The 20,965-nt window shown below is 38.3% G+C and overlaps 1 protein-coding gene across 2 annotated transcripts in view; it reads right to left on the minus strand.

Annotated features, from left to right (window-relative positions):
* The window catches only part of TTC3 (tetratricopeptide repeat domain 3), a 106,258-nt gene that overhangs the window by 49,712 nt on the left and 35,581 nt on the right, over positions 1–20,965 (minus strand). For both annotated transcript variants that reach the window (XM_019730308.3, XM_019730305.3), the window contains exons 12-22: positions 16,622–16,784; positions 15,638–15,683; positions 14,843–14,963; positions 13,651–13,714; positions 10,387–10,447; positions 7,524–7,608; positions 7,139–7,273; positions 6,060–6,140; positions 4,266–4,378; positions 2,309–2,429; positions 85–207 (exon numbers count right to left, since the gene is read on the minus strand). In XM_019730308.3, the coding sequence (XP_019585867.3) occupies positions 85–207; positions 2,309–2,429; positions 4,266–4,378; positions 6,060–6,140; positions 7,139–7,273; positions 7,524–7,608; positions 10,387–10,447; positions 13,651–13,714; positions 14,843–14,963; positions 15,638–15,683; positions 16,622–16,784 (1,113 nt within the window). The remainder of the gene's footprint in view (positions 1–84; positions 208–2,308; positions 2,430–4,265; positions 4,379–6,059; positions 6,141–7,138; positions 7,274–7,523; positions 7,609–10,386; positions 10,448–13,650; positions 13,715–14,842; positions 14,964–15,637; positions 15,684–16,621; positions 16,785–20,965) is intronic.

Here is a 20,965-nt window from a genome sequence, read left to right on the forward strand (position 1 = left end):
TATTGAGTATTACAATTGTAATACAGTTTTCCTTTCTTAATATGTGTGTACATTTTATTGGCATCCTCTATATTCATCATTTACCTTAAAGTCTGGATCCGTTATGTAGATCTGGATTTTGGAATATCCATGGCACTTCTGATAGCAACAAATGGCATCTGGCACTGGAGGGAACCTGCATTCTTCAATAAATTTCTCTAACAGCATCTAAAACAAAAATAAACAAAAATGATATTCCTACAACACTAATTAGTAAAAATGCTTATGACTTCAATAACCTTTACCATCAAAATATTTTCAGCATAGGAATGACTACATGTTTTTTAGCCAAGAACAAACTACATACCACTTTTAAACTTTTTCCTTCTAGAAGGAGGCTGATACAGAGACGTGTCAAGAGAGAATGACGGGGGAAATAAAGGATGGAAGAAAAAATTTTCTGAATTTCAAAGTCAGAATCAAAATCTTATCCTGTGTTATAGTCATGAAACCTCATTTTACATTATGTAGTTCTTAAACATTTCCGTTAAGCAGAGGGAGTCCAACCTGGTGGAATAACCCTAAGGACTCTATTGCTCTCCTCCTTCCCAATGTCGCTTCCCCTGGGGCCCTACCACTCTCATTCATCTACCTCCCCGAGCACCACTGCAGTGCTTGCTTATTCCCCAGGATTATCCCACCGCTACTGAAGCTCCCAAGACTCAGACCATGCTGCCAGTGTTTCTCTTGTTATCGGTAGTTCCTATGTTTCCATCTCAATCAAGTATAAAGAGAGGAAAACCCAACAATCCCTGTTTTCTGTTTTATTTTGTTATACCAGCTTCAGGTGAGATATAATTCACAAACCACACAATTCACACACTGATAGTGTATATTCAGTAGTTTTAGTATATTCACAAGGTTGTACAACCATCACCACTATCTAAATTTAGAACCTTTTCATCTCAACAAGAAAACTCACACCCACCCATCAGCAGTGCCTCCCCACTTTATGACCAGCGACCTACTCTCTGTCTCCATATGCAGATGTGCCTGTTCTGGACACTTCATGTAAATGGAATCACATGCTACGTGCCTTTGTGACTGTCTTCTTTTACTGAGCACGACGTTCTCAAGGGTCCTCCACGTTGTACTGCCTGTCAGTGCTTCATTCCTTTTATGACCAATAATACTCAGTTGTATGAAAAGACCACATTTCATTTAACCATTCACCAGCCGATGGACACTGAACGCTGTTTCCACTTTTTGGCTATTAGGAATAATGCTGCTATGTACATTCGTATACAAGCTTTTGTGAGAACACGTTTGTTTTCTTTCTGTCTACGTATACAGGCATGGAACTGCTGGGTCATCGGAGCTCTCATTCTTTAACCCACTGAGGAACTACCAGACTGTCTTTCAAAGCAGCGGCACCACTTTCCATGCCCAGCACCACTGGCATATGAGGGTTCTGACTTCCCCACATCCTTGTCAACCCTTATTACTGTCTGCCTTTTTTATTATAACTGCCCTCAGGGTGTAAAGTGAGATCTCATTATGGCTTTCATTTGCATTTCTGACAGCTAACGTTGAACACCTTTCACATGTTGACAGGCTATGTGTGTAACTTCTTGGCAGATATGTCTACTCAGATCCTTTGGATACTTTTCAATTAGATCAGTTGTCTTTTTATTATTGAGTTGTAAGAACTGACCACTGTGCTTTTATAAGCTTCAGTCAAAAGCAAGTTCTGAGTACATGCCAGGGTACACCACAAGCAAAGGTCTACCCCAGTCAATTCACACATAATTTAGTCTTTCCAAGACTAGCAAAGCAGCCCATGCTTCTGGATATAAGACAAAATGTCTGTTCTCTGAGTCTTCAAGTACCACCCCAATAACTGTAGTAACTGATGAAACAACAATGCTACCCCTTTCTCTAGGGACAACCAATAAAGCATGCTGCTCACCCACACACCCTCGAAGCCGGAAGGCCTACATTCAAATCCTAGCTCCATTTGCTTGCGCTTTACCCTTGAGCTCATCACTTAACCTCTCTAAACTTCCTCTTCCTCATCTGTAAAATGGGAGTAACCATAGTAGTCATCTTGTAGGGCTGACGTAGGATTAAGGGTAATGAGATAATATGGATGGTGGGTGACAGGCGCATAGAAAATATTTAAGGGATGCTGATGATTCTCCCTAAAGGGGAAATGCATGTGGGGGGCTGAGGACAGACTGCTCCTACCTCTTGTCTTCTGATACCTGCGCCACCCAGTACAGATGGGCTCTCAGAGTTAGCAAGACGCTCTCTGCAGAAATAAAGTTACCTTTATTTTCCCTGGCTGCGTCTCTTCAATAACCACATTACTTGTGGGCCAAGTTAACACTCCAGGAAGACGACAAATCAAGGTTCTTGCTTTCTCGAAGTGATTAAGAGCTTCCAGAAATCTAGTAATAATTATGAAGAAATAAGGTATTAAAGATGTAAGAGTACATTTGATAAATCACTGTATGGAAACATTCAATGTAACCTATGTATTTTTTTAAAATACCAAGGCAGTATTGTTGTCTGTTTATTAAAAGTAATATATATTAAATACAAACCTGCCTGGATACTGGCTTTATTACCGTAGGTCCACACTAGTCCTTTTAAAGCTGTAATTTATTTAAGGTTTCTAACAATTGAAACAGAAAACTGAACAATTTGGTTGTTCCACTTTCATTTGCTTCATTTACTAAGCTAATTAAAGTAGATTCTTTAAACTTGATTCTATTAGGTCATCTATAGTAAAAACTGCCCTGCTGAAAAAATTTTAAGGAGATCGTGTATTCTGGACATCTTTCTCCAACCATAAAGCAGTGAATTATTTTAACAGAATAAGTATGTATATAAAATTTTAAACTATTAATATAAATATGAAATGTTTTAATTTGATTTATGGTTAAAAAAAAGTCAACACATTCCCACAGCCGTTCAATAAAATATACTAAAATAGTGAATTATAAAGTTAACCAAGTCCTTATTCTTCTCTTCAGACTTGAGAAGAAAGAGTTTTCCTGCTTTCTCCAATGTTGAAATGATTTCCTACTTTAATAACTTATTTTTGCCTGTGGTGCTATAGCACCATCCACTAGACAGCTATAAACTAGATAGCAAGACTTTAAACCACAAACTGCACATTACAATAGCAAAAAACAGCACGTTAGACATTGAACTTTATGCGATATTATTTTGAAATTAAAATTTAAATGTTTTTTGCATTTACCACAATCCCAATGACTTGACACATTTACGTTATTTTTCTAGACCTTGTAAATATCTGCATGTGACCACTGCATTAAACAGTATGTCCTAGACAATTTATTTTAAACTCTGAAGTTAAATTCATTTGCTATTGCTATACAGATGATTGTTAAATCCTTACTTCTCCTGTGTCTATCTAATTTGTAATACAGTTTAACCTGGCCAGACAGTAACTTCGGGAAGTAGAAGACCTTTCTTTAATCTTTAAAAATCTATAAAGGAGGTCCTAGGCACACTCTAAGATTGGGTTCTCAAGAATACCAATGGTCTGATAAAATTTCCCCTAAAAAGTAGGATGAAAAATCAAATATGATTAAATTATAAATGCTATCCAATCATTCAACAATTATTTCTTTATAAATAAATCTACCATACCTACCATCACACTGGGTACAAGTGGCAGGAATAGGGAGATTTTTTTTTTTAAGCTCAAATCATAATCCTGTCCCCTAAGGTTCATACAGCAATTTGGGGAGATAAGACATGAAACATTTAGGGAACAGCTACATACTGAACTTTGAGTAAGCATTCCAACTCTAATATAAATTCAGAGAAGAGATTTTTATTCCTAACTCATGATGTCTTCTTTGAACACATATGTACCTCATATTAAAACCATCTTCATTCATGTTTTTTTTGAAAATAGGAATTTCACCAAAAAATTATACGATCAGACTTGTAAAGCATTAATTTATATTAATCCAGTCACCATTTATAAATGACATGTATCAAAAGATAAAATATAAAATCCTTTGTGTCAAATTATTATTGAATTTCTTATTAGATTCAAAATTAGGAAGCCTTAGGAACTGAATTGATCGCCCTTAGTTTAATACCGACATTGACCCTCAGAGTAAACACAATCAGAACAGTGTGTGACAGAGAAAGTATCAAAATGATTCCAGAAAACGCATCCTCATCACACTAGACTTTGAATGAGTTACCCGCCTAGAGCGTAAAGCAGTGTGGTTTCTACTAACCTGTTTTTTTTCAAGTATACTTTTCCAATTCCACAGTAGGCCAAGCAATCAAGTCCCTCGTTGGGATAATGTTCGATCATTCTCTTAAACTGGTTTTCAGCTTCAGATAATTCCTTCAATAAGAACAATTATCACTTATGCACACACAAAAAAATGCTGGAAGAGATTTTACCTGAAGGTTGATTCTTCTTGTCTAAAATTTCTATGACAGGATTACACCTTCTGCAATTCCATTTTTTTAGCAATTGCATAATTTTTTACCATATGGATACTCACACCCAAAGTGATCCAGCTCCAGAATGAAAAGTTCACACAGAACACATCAACCAACCAACCAAATGAACATTTACTAACACACTCAGGGACCCAGGGTGCTGGCTAATGCTCCCTGGTGTGACTTCACGGGGACAGACTGGTTTGCACACAAACACACCTTAACATCTAACCAGGTGAACACTGCTCCCTTGGGAGCTCGGGCATGCCAGTGGTGTCACCATGTTGCGTGGCATCTGACAAATGCTTTATCTTAAAAGTACCTCTGTAGTAACAGCTTTATTTTGCTCAGAGGACATCCTTTTGAATATTCTCAACTGTGGAAACCTCTGTGCTTTCAATAAATTTTGTTTTGGAAAAAATACTCAAGACACTTGGCTCTACGCAACACTGGCAACCCCACTGTGGGTGAAAAAAGATATCACTACAAAATGGAGTTTTAAGAAGCTTTGAGGCCAGTTCCAAAGGAGGCATTCCAAAAATGTTCCAGGTAAGGGCTGCACTGGAGTAAACATATCGCTTCCTTCTGGGGCTACTCTGAACGATAAAGTTCTTTTAAAGGTCCAAGTTCTATCATACATGTGTGTTTGTTTTCATCAGTCTCACCAATTTCAGAGTAAATCACAAATGAAATAAAGTATCTCTTCAATTCAATAAAGCAAAACATGAGAAATTTATTATTACTCTGCCAAGAATAAAAGAATTGAGAGCATGAAGTCCTGTCTACAGCAATCTACTAGAAACACAGACAGGCCTTAATGGAAGGCATTCATCTGTCACATCAGGAACAAGGAAAGAAGCACGTCACAAGGAAAACGAACCGCAGGCACTGTGGACCACTAGGAGAGTGAACATAAAAGATAACTTGATCCTTATTAGGTAGCAATTAGGGTTAAGCCTTCATCTAGCCAAGAAAGTGTGGAGCACAAGTTGGCAGAAAGGACATATCACACCTGAGGTAATTCTGGAGCTATTCCAACCTTTATCGAAAACTCAAAACCATGGAAAGCAAAGCATAACCACATGGTTATTAGAAGCCAGCACTCTAGAAAATAATAACATACCCAAGTACTCACCACTCAGAACTAAGAGATATTTACAGTATCATTTTTACTTTAATTTTTGTTTTTTTTAATAAAACAAAGTTGAACTCCCTTTCTTAACTTCCCTAGGCACATTCCTTCCTTCCATCACTAAATGCAACCATTATCTTAAATTTGATGTAGGGCTAGTTCGTGTTTTTTCACTTTTACAAGACACGCAGATAGCCATAAACGATACATACTATTGCACTATGTTTCCCAAATGGTTGTCTGACATAGCTTTTTTCTAATGGGAACACAAACTAAACTTTCTTTCTTTCCATAAAGACAATGCAAACTAAATTAAACTTAGACATTTCAGAAAATATCACCAAGAAAGTACGCAGAAGGAAATAAACCAAAATGAGAAAACTATTTTTAATCTATCTTCTAAAATCAACACACTTAAATTGCTCATTATTTCTGTGACCAGTCTTACCTCAGGCTGTCCTATTCCGAGGAGCGAGATGGCCAGGCCGTAGACGACTAAGACATAGTTAATCATGGCGAGGTTCAATTGCTGTCAACAGAAATGTTCTGGTTAAAAATCTGAATATGAGGGGCCGGCCCATGGCTCAGGCGGTTAGAGCTCCATGCTCCTAACTCCGAAGGCTGCCAGTTCGATTCCCACATGGGCCAGAGGGCTCTCAACCACAAGGTTGCCAGTTCAATTCCTCGAGTCCCGCAAGGGATGGTGGGCTCCGCCCCCTGCAACGGAGATTGAACACGGCACCTTGAGCTGAGCTGCCTCACAGATGGCTCAGTTGGTTGGAGCGCGGGCTCTCAACCACAAGGTTGCCAGTTCGGTTCCTCGACTCCTGCAAGGGATGGTGGGCTGTGCCCCCTGCAACTAGCATCAGCAACTGGACCTGGAGCTGAGCTGCGCCCTCCACAACTAAGATTGAAAGGACAACAACTTAACTTGGAAAAAAGGCCTGGAGGTACACACTGTTCCCCAATAAAATCCTGTTCCCCTTCCCCAATAAAATCTTAAAAAAAAAAAAAAAAAATCTGAACATGATTCTGCCCCACTGGCACCACACTAACTCCTCAGCCACAGCAGAAAAGGGGACAAAGTCTCACTGATCGCTATGACTGGGTAAAGGCCAGACAGAATTAGAAAATATGTTTTGCAAACATGCATTGCTATCAAGTATTTACAACACAGACTCGCCATCTCAGAGTTCTTGGAAGGCATGGTTCTTAGTGGACTAGAATAACTGCAGTCATTTTCTTTTGCATGTAAGTGGGTACTAGCGACCAATTAAGACATCGGCTCTCTTACAATCTTGCCCAAACTATTTCTTCACCTAGCTAATATTTTCTTTCCAGATGAAAAGATGTGACTAAAGTGAGTTCAAGTCCTTGATTTAGTACTTCATGAGACAAAAAGCCAGGAGTTTAACAAACACCAACTAGAAAGCAAGGAGAGCGTCTCAACCCGGGCCGAGTGCAACCCTCAGGCCGAATGGGGCACCCTCTTCTGGCCACCTGGAGGACCGAGCCTGGCCATCTCACCTGGATTTTTTGAGGATCCAATCCGTTGAGCAGCTCCGTGAAGGCCTGGGCGGCACTGCGGCAACGCTGCTCCAACAGCGCCATGTAGCCGTCCTGGATTAGGCTCCGCAGCATTTTCATTATATTAGCAAAATCCTGCAGAACAAAGCCTCTAGTTAACTCTTCGGGAAGCAAGCAACTCTGCACTGTCAGCTATTAGGTAAATGTCTGGTCCACATAATGAAAAAGTGAGCATCTATATTCCTGAGAGGTTGGTTTCTTAGCAGTCAGACATTAAATTTTATGTCCGCAACTAAAATCATAAAAAAAGACATCTTAGCGCTGTATGTGATTAGACTCAATTCATGTGAAAAACGCTGTGTTCAGGGTTTGCCTTTCCCTTTACCTGGTGTGCAGCTCTGGAAGATTTAGAAAACTGTTTCTCCAAGATGTTTTTCAAATCTGCTGGTAAACTCCCTTGTGAACTAGAACTAAAAGAGAAAAGTGTTGCTTTGAATTATTTTAAAATAAAACTGTCCTGCTTATATAAAGAAAAAATATATATTTACTGAAGCTCATTTTACACACTGAGTAAATGGAGAGTCACAAGTTCCTGAAGAGAAGTATTTCCATGATGCTGATTACCCCCCAAATTAATCTCTAAATCCAATGAAATCTCAATAAAAATTGCTACAAAATTAGAGGTGGAGGGGGACCAGATGAATTGATTACAAAGATGATATGGAAAAACAGCTTTTCAAAAAAAAATATTCTTATGCATTAATCATCAAAAGTTCTTACAAATCTATAGTCATCAAAAACAACATAGTGCTGAAACAAGAAATGTGCAATGAACACTACAAGGCGCTCCATCTCATGGGAAAATCTAAGAGGACATATCCATTCCGGAAGGTCTGACTCCCAATGCCGGTGAAGGTAAGAAAGATTCAGGTACTCTAGCCGGTGTTTTCTGAGACCAAATGTGTGGGGTTTTTAACACCAAACAGCTGTCATTTTTCCACACCAATTCTCCAACACCAACTAAGTGTCTAATAATTCAACGCCATTTGACACCAACTCTGGAGTCAATGCAGGCCCCACAGGTGAAAGAGTCAGTCCCACAAGACTCCCTCACTTCAGAGCAGCCACAGCAGAGTACCCAGGCTGACTACAAATTCAGGGGTTCCCATGACTCCTTTCAGGTTCAACACTTCCCTAGCATGACTCACAGAACTCATGAAAGCTTTTTACTTATTATTACCGGTTTCTTATAAAGGATAGAACTCAGGAAAAGCCCAATGGAAGAGATAAGTGGGAAAGTTTGGGGGCAGTGAGATGACACACAGCTTTCATGCCAGCCCAGAGTGGGCTGCCTTCCCAGCGTCTCAATGTGCTCATCTACCCAGAAGCTCCCTGAGTCCCGACGTCTAGAGGATTTTATCGAGGTTTCATCACATAGGCATGAAGGATTCAATTACTGGCCAGTGGAGACTGAACTTAATTTCCAGCCCCCTTCCCCAACTCTCAGAGATCGGGGGTGGGGCTGAAAGTTCAAACCCTGCACTCACATACTTGGTCTTTCTGGTGACCAGCCCCAACCCTGAAGGTAGAGTCACTTGATTGGTATAAACTCAGATAGGGTGGCAAGGGGCTCATGAATAACAAGCCACTCTTACCACTCACCCCTCAGCAACTTCCAAGAGTTTAAGAAGCTTTGTGCCAGGAACTGGGGTCAAAGACCTATCTATCTATCGATCGATCAATCGATCCATCTATTGCTCTATCTATCTTATTATACTGCATTCTCTCTAAACAATGCTCATTTTCTGGGAGGACAATTTGGCAGTATTTATCCAAGTTAAAATTACACATCCCCTTTGACAGAGCAATTCCACTCTAGAAATTTCTTCAACTATACATCTATACTATGAAATATTGTGCAGCCATGAAAATGAAGCATGAAGCTCTCCATGGTCTGACACGGGAAGATACACAAGATATTTTGAAAGAGATAAAAGCACGTTGCAGGCCAGACTGGTTCTAACATCAGTGAAAATGACAGTGATACCAATAATGATAGTTCAAGGGTACTGAGCATGTATCATATGCCAGAGTGCTAAGTGTTTTAAGGGGTTGTCCCATTTAGTCATCACACAACCCCATAACCCCATATTCAAATAAGAAGACTTCTATTTGAAAACAGAAACGAGAAGTCAGGAAAATAACTTTACCTTTAACAAAACAGATTAAAACAATAACTATGCATTCAAAGAAAAATCATATATTTGGTTTTGGTTACTTCTGGGGGGAGGGGCAAGGAGGAAGACTCAGGATTTTTCTACCAAATAACAGAACAACATAATATTCTATGCCCTTGCTTTGTATTTAACGTTTAAAAAACAATGTTGTTTTTTTTTTAAACGGGGCTCTACTCATTTCTTGTAATGCTTTGATATTCAAATCACTCTCCTGAAGCACCTACCAAAAAAAAAAAAAAATCAGCCTGAAGATATGAAGGAGAGAAAACTGACAATTGGTATAACTGGCAGAAATACTCTGCAGTTTCTCCAGCATCACGCTCATTAACTTCATGAACTTCTGTATCTATTGTAAGGTTTACAAGTTCACTTTGCAGTCAACCTCTATCTTTGTAGGTAATGGGGGGTTAACTCTACAGGCAGATGGCAAGAGTCCCTACTGTTAATTGTGGCACTGGGGGGGGGGGGATGTTTGGTAGAACTAATTTTGTAAGTTGTCAGTTCATTAGTAAAAACTTTCCTCTCATGATAATCACTCAAAAGGGCCTCTAATTATACACATAACGCACGCCTGTGTGTGCAGAATAAGCTGCCAGATGGCCAGGAAATTGGTAACAGCGAGTTCCTAAAGGAAGCCACGAGCAAAGGCTGTGGTAGAGGTGAATGAAATAAGGTGAGCGGGGAAGGAGACTAATTTTCATTTCATACTTCTCTGAGTAGTCTTTCCTCTTACGAGCATGTATTTTGAAATTAAAAATTAATACTAACATATATCATATTATATGACTTTCAGAAATTAGTATTAACATCCCGAATTCATAATCCTCTAGCCAAAAACGACCCTCTCCTAAAGATATTCCTTTGATATTTGAAAGGGATTTCAGAACCACTATACTATACCTATGTAAAGGTAGGCACTACCTGAAAGAGATTTTTTTTCCTCCCTTTTTTCTAGGGAGGAAGACATGAGAGGGAAAAAAAACACCAAAAAAACTTTAGATAAAAACATACCTGAACTTCTCCAATTCATTATTTCGGGATTTTTGTTTTCCTTTATGTTTTGGAGGCTGACCTGTGAATACAAAAGTATTTGTTCCTGAAATCTGTACACACCCAAAAATAATCTAGAGGCTTGAAAGTTTAATAATAAGAAACATGTACTTTGTATAAGAAAGCAAAGGAAGGAATATTGCATGTTAATGTAACTACAAACAGGTAAGCCAAAAAAGAAGCTACTGAATATGTTTTTCTATGTATGCTATAAAATTATTATAAATATAAATTGTAATGATTATTATTATTAGGCCGATAGTAGATACAGAGAGATAGAGGCCACAGTTCCTATTCTCAGGTAGTTTATAATCAGATGGGAAGAGGGTCACCACAGTAAACAGCAATCGCCACTAAGAAGAAAAGAAGATCCCAGATAAGAAAAAGCGACAGGAGTTCATCGCCACCAAACCAGTGTTACAAGAAAGGTTAAAGGGACTTCTTGAAGAAGGGGGAAAAAAAGTCAAAAATATGAATATTAAACTGCAGTAACTACATATCTATCAATAATTACTTTAAATGTAAATGCATTAAGTGCAGACATAGGAGGGCTGAATGGAAAAGAACACAAGACCCTTACATATGCTGCCTACCAGAGACACACTTCAGATCAGAAGACACACAGAGACTGAAAGTAAAGGGATGGGTAAAGATACTTCATGCAAATGGAAACAAAAAAAAAAAAGCTGGGGTAGCAACACTTACACCAGACAAAATACACTTCAATACAAAGACTATAATAATAGACAAAAAAGGACCCAGCAATTCCACTTCTTAGTATTTATCCAAAGAAATCCAAAACACTAATTCAAAAAAATATATATATCTCTATGTTCACTGCAGCATTATTTATAATAGCAAGAATAGCAACCTAAGTGTCCATTGAAATGATGAGTAGATGAATGGATAAAGAAGATGCGGTACATTCAACAATGGAATATTACTCGGCCATAAAAAAGGATGAAATCTCACTCACCATTGGCAACAACATGTATGGATCTACAGGGTATTACACTAAGTGAAATAAGTCCGTCAGAGAAAGACAAATCATATTAAGTATGACTTCACTTCTATGTGGAATCTCTAAAACAAAATAAACCAACTAACAAAACAGAAACAAACTCACGGATACAGAGAACATTTTGATGGTTGCCTGATGTGGGGGAGAATGGGTGAAAAGGGAGAGGGATTAAGAAGTACAAATTGCCAGTTATAAAAACAGTCACAGGGATGTAAAGTACAGCACAGGGAATGTAGTCAATAATGTAATAATTATATATGGTGTCAGATGAGTACAAGACTTATCCGGGTGAGCACTGCATAAGTTATGTAAATGTCTCATCACTATGTTGGGACACCTGAAACTAAAATAACACTATGTCAACTATAATTGAAAAATAAAAAATTATTTTAAAAAAAGATTAATTCCATAGTAATTAATTTCTCTTACAACTCAGAGAAAGGAGAAATCACTTAGGCTGGAGTGGCTGGGAAAAGTTCGTGCAGATGTAGCATTTGTGTTTAGTTTTAAGAACAAGCAGAATCTGGAGAGAACGGGTCAAACTCAGGAATGAAGTTCACTTTAAGCCTGTGTGACCTGGCAAGTTTGGTTAAGGACACAAGGTTGGAAAGGGGCTGGAAAAGCGGGTGGGGGGTGGTCCAGGCCTAGTGCTTCTGCTTCTCCAGCTCGTGAGCTCAGCCTTTACCCCACGGGCAGGAGTAGGGAGCCACTGCACACTTCTGGGCAGGGAGTGACATGCACCAAGTTGGTAGAAGAGAGCACAGCAGTACGGATGGGTGTATTTGATGGAAGCTTTGGGGAAAGATGGCAGTACTAGCAAGTCAGAGCCTATGTATCAAGAGGGGATAAAAGCCTGGGCTGGTTTGGGTGGCCTCAGAAAACAAGAGGCTTCTAACAAGGTAGAACAGTTCAATTAATAGTTTGATTTCTGCTGTGTGACCTAAGGCAAAACTACTTAACCCTAACCCTGGAACCTCAATTTTTTTCAAGTGAATGTAGATGCTGAAGTGTAGACAGTATTTATTTATTTAAACGTACTGTTTGATAATAATTGCCTAAGAAATAATGATAAATTAAAAAGCTGTTTTTAAAAAAAAAAAAAAAGTTTTATCCTCAAAAATTTTTCACATGCTATTAGAGTTACATCAGGTAAGCCAATCACCTTAGTCTCCCCTCTCTGTAATTCTGCTAATGTGCTAAACAAATGGAAATGCCCAGTAATAAGAGTTGGATATATGGCACTGGAACCTAAGAGAAGATAGACTTGCAGGAAGCAAAAGGCTGCCAGGAGCAAAAACGCTGAAAACAGAAGAACCAATACACGAGAGATAGGAAAAGAGGGCAATAGGATCACTACCCAGACGGCCAAGAATCTCTCTGTAAGAACCCTGGGAGGAGCACATGAAAGCTTCACATAAATAACTTATGCGTAACAACCTTGTGTCATCAAGAATATCTGTATTTTCTTAAACTCTGTTTTAAAAGGCAGGGAAGCATATAATCCACTTTAGAATGGTTTCCATCAAAATTTGGCAGTATGAAGAGAGACAGAAATCCATGAAGCATGGAAATTCGCTTCTTTTCCCAATGATGTCAAGTCACTGAGGTCCTACTGTCTCCAGGTTTACTAGACATGTAAATAAACATATGCACTCAGCACATACAATTTAAAATAAACTAGTATCAGCCTAAAGCATCCATTCTCAACAGGGGTGACATCACCTCCAATACCCACAACAGGGTGAAAACTGGTTAGTGGGAGATGAAAAATTTTGACCTCTTTTTTATATACAAAGCAGAGATATACACACAGTACATAAACTGGTAAACAGTATCCGTGGCATTAAATTTCATGGGAAGAGGGCAATTAGAAAAAAAAAGTCTAAAAAGGCTCCTTGGCTGGGGGAAGATAATGAAATAAAATTTGAAAAGGCACTGGCCTAATGGAAATTAGGTAGCAGACCAAGAAGAGCTTCATCTTTCCTTTGCATTACTTTGGAGTTCCAAAAACTAAATTTATCAACAATATGAAAAGACTGAGCGTGGATCTCAAATCAATATTCAATACTGCCTTAACACTGAGGCATTGTAAAGTAAAAGGAGAACCACAGGAACTATAGATGAGGTTGTGCCAATTTTCAGGCATAGAAGTTCAGGCAACACTGCATTAACTCAGCAACAACTGACGTAAGAAAAAAACTCACCTGATGGTGGTAGAAATTCAGGATGACAGTCACAATCATCTACCTTCAAAGCTTCATCTACCGCCTACCCAGGAAAATGCAATTAGTGAAACTCTCAAAAAAAACAAAAACCACAGACACAAAAAACAAAACATCTATGAAGAATCTAATAGCTAAATAATAAAATAGAATAGGACAGAATTTATCCAAGCACCTAAAATACCTAGGTGGTTAAGCTTAAATGAATAAACAAACAAAATGATAAATGATAAGAGATTATGTTATCACAAATTCTGAAATGACAATTCTATTTCTGTCATCTAGCATGATGCTCGTCAGGGCAGTTGTTCAGTAAGTGTCTGTATAAATTAATACTATCACATCTTTCCTTATGCTCCTCTCCCTAACTGAATACGGCCTCTTTGAGATTTTCATTATTAACAATAGAGAACTATACAGTGGGTTGGAAAAGTTCCCTCCAAAGCCTACCACACATCTAAACACCATTTTCCTTGTTCCCCTCAAACACTGGGGAGAAATATAAACGTGGACTTGCTGACTTTTGAGTCCACTCAAGTTCAGAGAAAAATTCCCAATACAGATTATCTGGATGCCGGATGACGGTGCGAGGCTAGCGGCCTGGAGGTGCGCTAAGAAACCATCAGATCGAGGTTTTGCTGAGCACAGCAATAAATCAAGGGCTGGGGAAACCCTGGACAGAGACCAGACTGGGTGTCCCCCAGGCCCAGCACAGCACAAACTGGGTGGGTCGGCTGGTGCAGGGCCAGGCAGCCAAGTAGATTGCAAAAAAAGAAAAGGGAGGAAAGAAACAAATCCAAAGCATTGTCAGGGGTCGGGTAACGTGGCTACCAGACCCCACTGTCACTCATTCTCAGGTGACTGATTGAGAGACATGTAAAGGGAAGCCATACAGAGAATTATCTTAGGGTAAAACGAAATTCAGAAGAAAATATTTTGCAAACACACATAAGGGATTTCAAAAGAAATTCTGTTATGAAATATTATCTTTATGTAGTTGTAAGAGGTCACCAAATTATTTATTAAAAAGACAGAATCGTTCTCTTGATATTGACAGGAAAAAAAAAGGTTCGTTATCACCAAGGTATTAGTTCCCATTATCACCGAAATATCATTGTAAAAATATGAGGTTATATTTGAAATAATTTTAATTTCAGTTTTTAACTGAACTTACCTTTAGATTATGATTACCACCGTTTGCCATTTCGTGATTAGTTTTTCTGGAATCTTTTTCGGTCTCCACAAAGTTAAGTGAAGTTCTAAACGCAGGTGCTGATAGACTAGGTGTGGAGGCCCTGAGTGGGGATAAAAAGAACAACTATTTTATTTTTATTGATTAGTGTGCATTTTTAACAAGTTAACCTTCAAAGAAACAGGTGTTAGCAAGCATAGCCTTTTTCCTTGAAAGCAAGATTGCTTTTAAAAGGATCTCTACCTCTGAGACTGGGCTTTATAGGTAAATATTATTTTTAATTTGGTATTAAAACTCAAACTAGATTAAGAACAGTTCAAGAAATGTATTCTGGTTTCTATTAAAATACGTAAGTCTCTCTGTTTTAAATTTAACAGCTTCAGTATCTTAGGTACCTACAGCATGTGGCGGGAAAGCTTAATCGATTTTCATTGCTGCTCTCTGCTGCCAGGACCCTGATGGCCAAAACTGGCCCCATTCAAACACAGTAACGTCCCATTAACATTTCACCCCTCTTTTCCCACAGGCTTAGGCTACGTATCTCTAATATCTACATATGCAAATGGCTCAGGAAAATAGTCAGCTAAACAAATCCTGCAATCCACAGGTCACCTGATCTTTCCCAGGAACACTTCAAAAACCACCTATCTCCATCCATCTCCAACTTTATTGTGGTTCCTATTACTACTAAAGCCTCAAACGCAGAGATTCTTAAAATCACAGGGCAAAGCCATGCTAATTAAGTAGCAGCTACTGACTGGACTGAGAGTTACTCACCTGCTTTCGTAAAAGGCTTTAATTGGATGCCTAGTTGGTGTTCGGCCTATAAAAATGAACCACACACACACACAGTGATCAATGCATTGGCAACACATATTGTAAAAGATTTTCAAATTTCATTTAAGCTGACAGTGGAGAACATCACATTCAGAGAACTGAAATATAAACCTAAGCAATTTTGTATTTCTAGATGTTTTCAGTTTTATGACCATGTCAACAAAATGTTACACAGACCTTATGTGACATCCCATTAGATGTGGTCATTGACTAAATGCAGCAATATATAAATGTGATTCAGAGATGGTACCTGTCTTCAAGGAGCTCACAATCTTATAATCATGTTATGTTGGATAACAACATCTGCTAGTGAAATAGAACCGCTCAGCTCAGCTTCATAAGACACTAAATACCCAAAGAAGAAAAAATGGGAAAGACCTATACACTGAAAGCATAGAGTGGGGGAATTTCAGGCATTGGACAAAGCAAAATGACTTAGAGAAAACAAGGGCAGAACGAAAGTCTAGAATTCCTAGCCTGGATAACTAATTTCTGATATATGTGTCATGCATATATACATATATATATATACATGGCACACATATATATATACATGCCACAAAGTTGGTGCAAAAACATCAAACAACTCTATTGACGGGGACAATTTTAAAACAATTTTGTTTCAAAAAGGATTTGCTTCATTCAAAATTTCAGGAAGGCATATTTTTCTACAAAAGAATAAATAATAATTTGTTGCTGAATGTTTCAAATAAAAATACAAATCATTTATGATTACCTAATGGAATATAACACTAATGTAATTCTATACAGATAGAAATGGAAAAAAGTGATCTGATCAAGATAACAAAGTAAGTACAAATCATCTGAGAATTGATTAATGGTCCTTCATTAATCCAAGAAATCCATCTTCCAAAGTTTTAAAGGGAATTTGACTATAATCAAAAAGAATCTTAGGTGAAATACCTTGCAGGTCTTCTATTTGTTTTTGTAACTTTACATGCTGCTGAATTAGATCCTTGATTCCCTCAGGGTCATTTTTACAGAGTTTTTGAGCTTTAATGTTTGCTTGCAGGGCCCAGTCATATTCCCCCAGCATAGAAAGAGCAGCACAATAACGATAATGACCCTGTTCCAAAAAGATAAATTTAATTTTTCTCAAAAATATGCTTAAGTTAAAGAAAATAGATAAGGAAAAATATTTTGCTTGAAATCTGATTACTTAAAATGTTAAGATTAGAACCCTATGAATGAAAAATAAAAGGATTAATCCCTCTCATGAAATAAAATTACCTAAACAAGGTAAGTGCAAAGTTATGTACGAATAGTACTCATAATAATTTTTAACAACTGACTAGAGATCAGTATTTTTGCTTAAGAGATTTTTGTATACCCCAAAGAAAAAAATTCAACCTTTATTATATTTTACTAGTAAAGAAAGAAATAGAATCTTTATGCCAAATAAAGTACAAAAATCATTCATTATAAGTAACTTATTTTTTCCACAATATTTTAAGGCAGTAATAATAGTCTCTAAGTCATTATATTCCCTACACTTTGAAAATCAAAAGAATTTTAGAGCTGGAAGGAACAGTCAACTTTTATAGCAATTTTCCAACCCCTCTGACGAGCACGGAGACAGATAAGGGGTAAATCTAGTCTAGATCTTCCATCCATCCCTCCCTTCATCAGCTTTTAAATATTTTATCTCTAAGTGTAGTTCTTGGTTTTAAGAAAAAGTCCAAAAACCACTGATTTACTCTTCATTCCGATGATTGGGGTTTTTTTTATTGTTCTGTTTTGTTTTTGCTACAGAACCACAGTCCTGGCTGGCCCCATTGATGCACTCTGGGAAATCTATGTCAAGCGTGAACATTTTCATCTAGAAAGCTAGTATTACCAAACCTGGGCTCACTCACCAACCTCTCTTCTAATTACTCACAGACCAAACTCCCATCTGAGGCACGGAACCTCCACTTGAGAAGTGACCTCCAAGTGGAAAGGCTAGACGCTGGCCTGCCATACTTTCTCAGAGGCAAACCCTCTGAAGGCAGAGCAGGGAGTCCAGGAAAGCCAAGGCAGCTCGAGTCCACAGGGCAGAAGGCAGAGAGGTCACTGCACAGAACCCTGACCTTATAACTCTGAGTCCAGGGCTCCTTCCTCTTCACTACACACTTTACAAAGAACATTCTGATTCTACGAGAAAATAGGAAATCAGAAGTGAAGTGACCCTTCAAAGGAAGTGGGCTGTTCTCTAAGAGGAGCCAGAAACAACCATGAGGACCCTTGTTTACGCAGGTTTGGTGCCGAACAGCCCTGCTCAGGTGCCCCAACCCAGCCTGAGTTCTGCAGCACTCTTTATTTAGCCAGACTATTTAGGCTCAGATCAACGACCCAATTCAGATAGCATTGGTTCAACTCTGCTTTTCCTCAAAAGGCCTAAGAAGATAAAGAGCTCAAAACCAAGATCCTATCCCCCAGCTGTACGACAACTTCAAAATTTAGATAACTGCACTAAAAAAAAGAAAAAAAAGAAAAAAATTACAGCATAGGAAATTATGATAGATTATAAATCACACCTGCTTACATTTGTAAAAAACACACTTTCTTTCTCTTTTCCCTCCATGTTTCTCATCTTTTATTGGGTCCTTTCCCCTAAATTCTATAAAACCCAGTATAATTTCTATCAGTTGAGAAAGGAGTTTATTCAGATCTCTTTGCTGAAGTTGTTTGAATGGAGCTTAAAGGTATTTCAGAGTTTCTTGAACCCGATCACAACAGAAAGTTTTGCTCTTCTTTGACACTATCTCATTCTGTGTCACATATATAAAAATTCCCTGTTGTTCACCTGTCCAGCATCCCCTCCTTTTGGGGGGCTACCATGTCCCTTCTCCACATCGTAATGGCAGAACTGTCAACTCTAGTGCCCCATCTCAACAACGAACACTAGGGTAGAAACATAGCTGTGGCCCAGGAGACTGGCCACTCGAAATGCACCATTTCTCAGGTCATAGTGACTGAGCCACAGGTCAGCACATGGCTCAATCTGGGTACCATGTTTCCCCCAAAATAAGACCGGATCTTATATTCATTTTTGCTCCAAAAGACGCTTTAGAGCTCACTGTCCGGCTAGGAATTATTTTCGGGGAAACAGTTAAGTCTGAGGCATTCTTCAAGTATACTAGCATACAGATACTAAAATAGGTTCTCTCTCCACTAGAATGAACAGTTATTAAGGATATCGGTTTGGGGCTCCCACTACAGGGTAAGTCTTTTTCAAAATGAAGCCAAGAGAGCCTATACTCTAATTACTACTCTGGTCAAGATGGAGTCATAGGGATTAGATTTACCCTCTTGCCTAAAATAAATAAGGACAAAATACATGAAATAAAGGTTTGCAGGACACTACATATCAGGCAACCAAAGACAGTGACGATCCCTGGCAGATGAGAAAACACACAGTAAGCCCTATGTCTGCTCCAGCTTACCAAATGGAGAATTTCTAAGCCATGGCACAGGGAGAGGAACCCAGGCAGAGACCCACATCTTAGTTAAGAAGGCAGAGCAGGGAGTCCAGGAAAGCCAAGGCAGCTCAAGTCCACAGGGCAGAGGGCAGAGAGGTCACTGCACAGAGAACTCCAGAGATCTTCAGGGGGTTCCCCTTGAGTCCTCAGCTAAGTACTAGTCAGGACCTGCAAGTGTGGCAACTACTCAATCCAGGGAAGGACCACCTGAAACGCTAATAGCACTTGCACAGGGCCGGGAATAATTCCTGTTCCCACCAACCAAAGTGAAAAACATCATAATCATGGAGTACTAAAAGAGTACTCAAAGGAGTTCTGCCTCAGTCGCAGAGGAAAAAGTTAGCCCTACACCGAATACTATGGTGCCATCTAACAAAGTTTAAGATAAGACTCCAAAGAATTAAACTGTTTCCAAGTAACTTCACTGCATCCCAAAACAAAGCCCAAAAATATTCACAGATGACTAAAAAAAAATTTACAGAAATACCAAAATATCAGGTAAAAGTCACAATGTCGGCATCCAATTAAAAGTTACTAGGTGTGCAAAAAAGGAAAATGTGATCTGTAACAAAGAGAAAAACCAATCAACTGAAAACAATCCAGAAATGACACAGATGATAGAATTAGTAGACAAGGACATTAAAAGTTATTAATATATTCCATATGTTCAAGAAGTTAAAAGAAAGATTGACATATTAAGTAAAGACATGAAATATCTAAGAAATAATCAAAGTGAAATTCTAGAGATGAAAGCTACAGCATTTAAGATGAAAAATATACTGGATGAAAATAAACACAGATTAGACATTACAGAAGAAAAGAGCAGTGAACTTGAGGACACAGCATTAGAACGTAGGTAAAATGAAACACAGAAAAGACGGAAAATGAAGCTAACAAACAGGGAATCACAAGTGAGAAACACGAAGAAAAGCAAGCACACATCTAGCCTAAAGCTAATCCCTACAATTTTCAATTACATGAGCCAATAAATTCCCTTTTCTACAAACCAAATCTGAATTAGGTTTTGTCACTTGCAAACAAGCGAGCCCAAAGATACCCCTAAAAATTAAAAGGTTCTTGAGGACATTTGTGAGGCTATTGATTTGTATCCTGTATAACAACACCAAAAGGTAATGCACTCAGAAATGTCAAGATACATGTGTTGACTATATCATAAAAATTCTCACTCTTTACAATACAATGACTCGCCCTCTCTGAAGCCTGAAAGCACGTTTAGGACAGTGGACAATGTACTAATCTTCTCCGTCTTGAAAGAAGAAAAAATGGCCCACCCTCACACAAAAATCTACAGTGTACCTTCCTGTACAGGCTTATATCCTAAAGGCATGTCTCAATAGACTCAGGGTCATTATTAATTCTAAAATAAAAGGATTCTTATAAAAGTGAAAAATGTACCTTGCAACAGTCTACTTTTGCTTTTGGAATTTAAACCATCCTTCTGTGAGCATTCTTTCCTGGTAAAATAAAATGAAAACTGACCTAGATATACAATTACCGTATTTTTTGAATACTTACTAAGTTGTATTTTTCACGTATACAAATATTTTTGCAATCATCATAAAACGTCCCAATTAAAAAAACCCAAAAAAACAGTAACCACAAAGTCAACTGATCTTTGACAAAGGAGCGAAGGCAATACAATGGCGCAAAGAGAGTCTTTTCAACAAATGATACTGGAACAAATGGATATCTGCATGTAAAAAAAATGAATCTAGATTTTACACCTTTCACAAAAATTAACTCAAAATGGGTCATAGACCTAAAT

The sequence above is a fragment of the Rhinolophus sinicus genome, chromosome 17, assembly GCF_057876585.1.
Source record: "Rhinolophus sinicus isolate RSI-liver-muscle chromosome 17, RSI-T2T, whole genome shotgun sequence".
Classification (NCBI taxonomy): domain Eukaryota; kingdom Metazoa; phylum Chordata; class Mammalia; order Chiroptera; family Rhinolophidae; genus Rhinolophus; species Rhinolophus sinicus.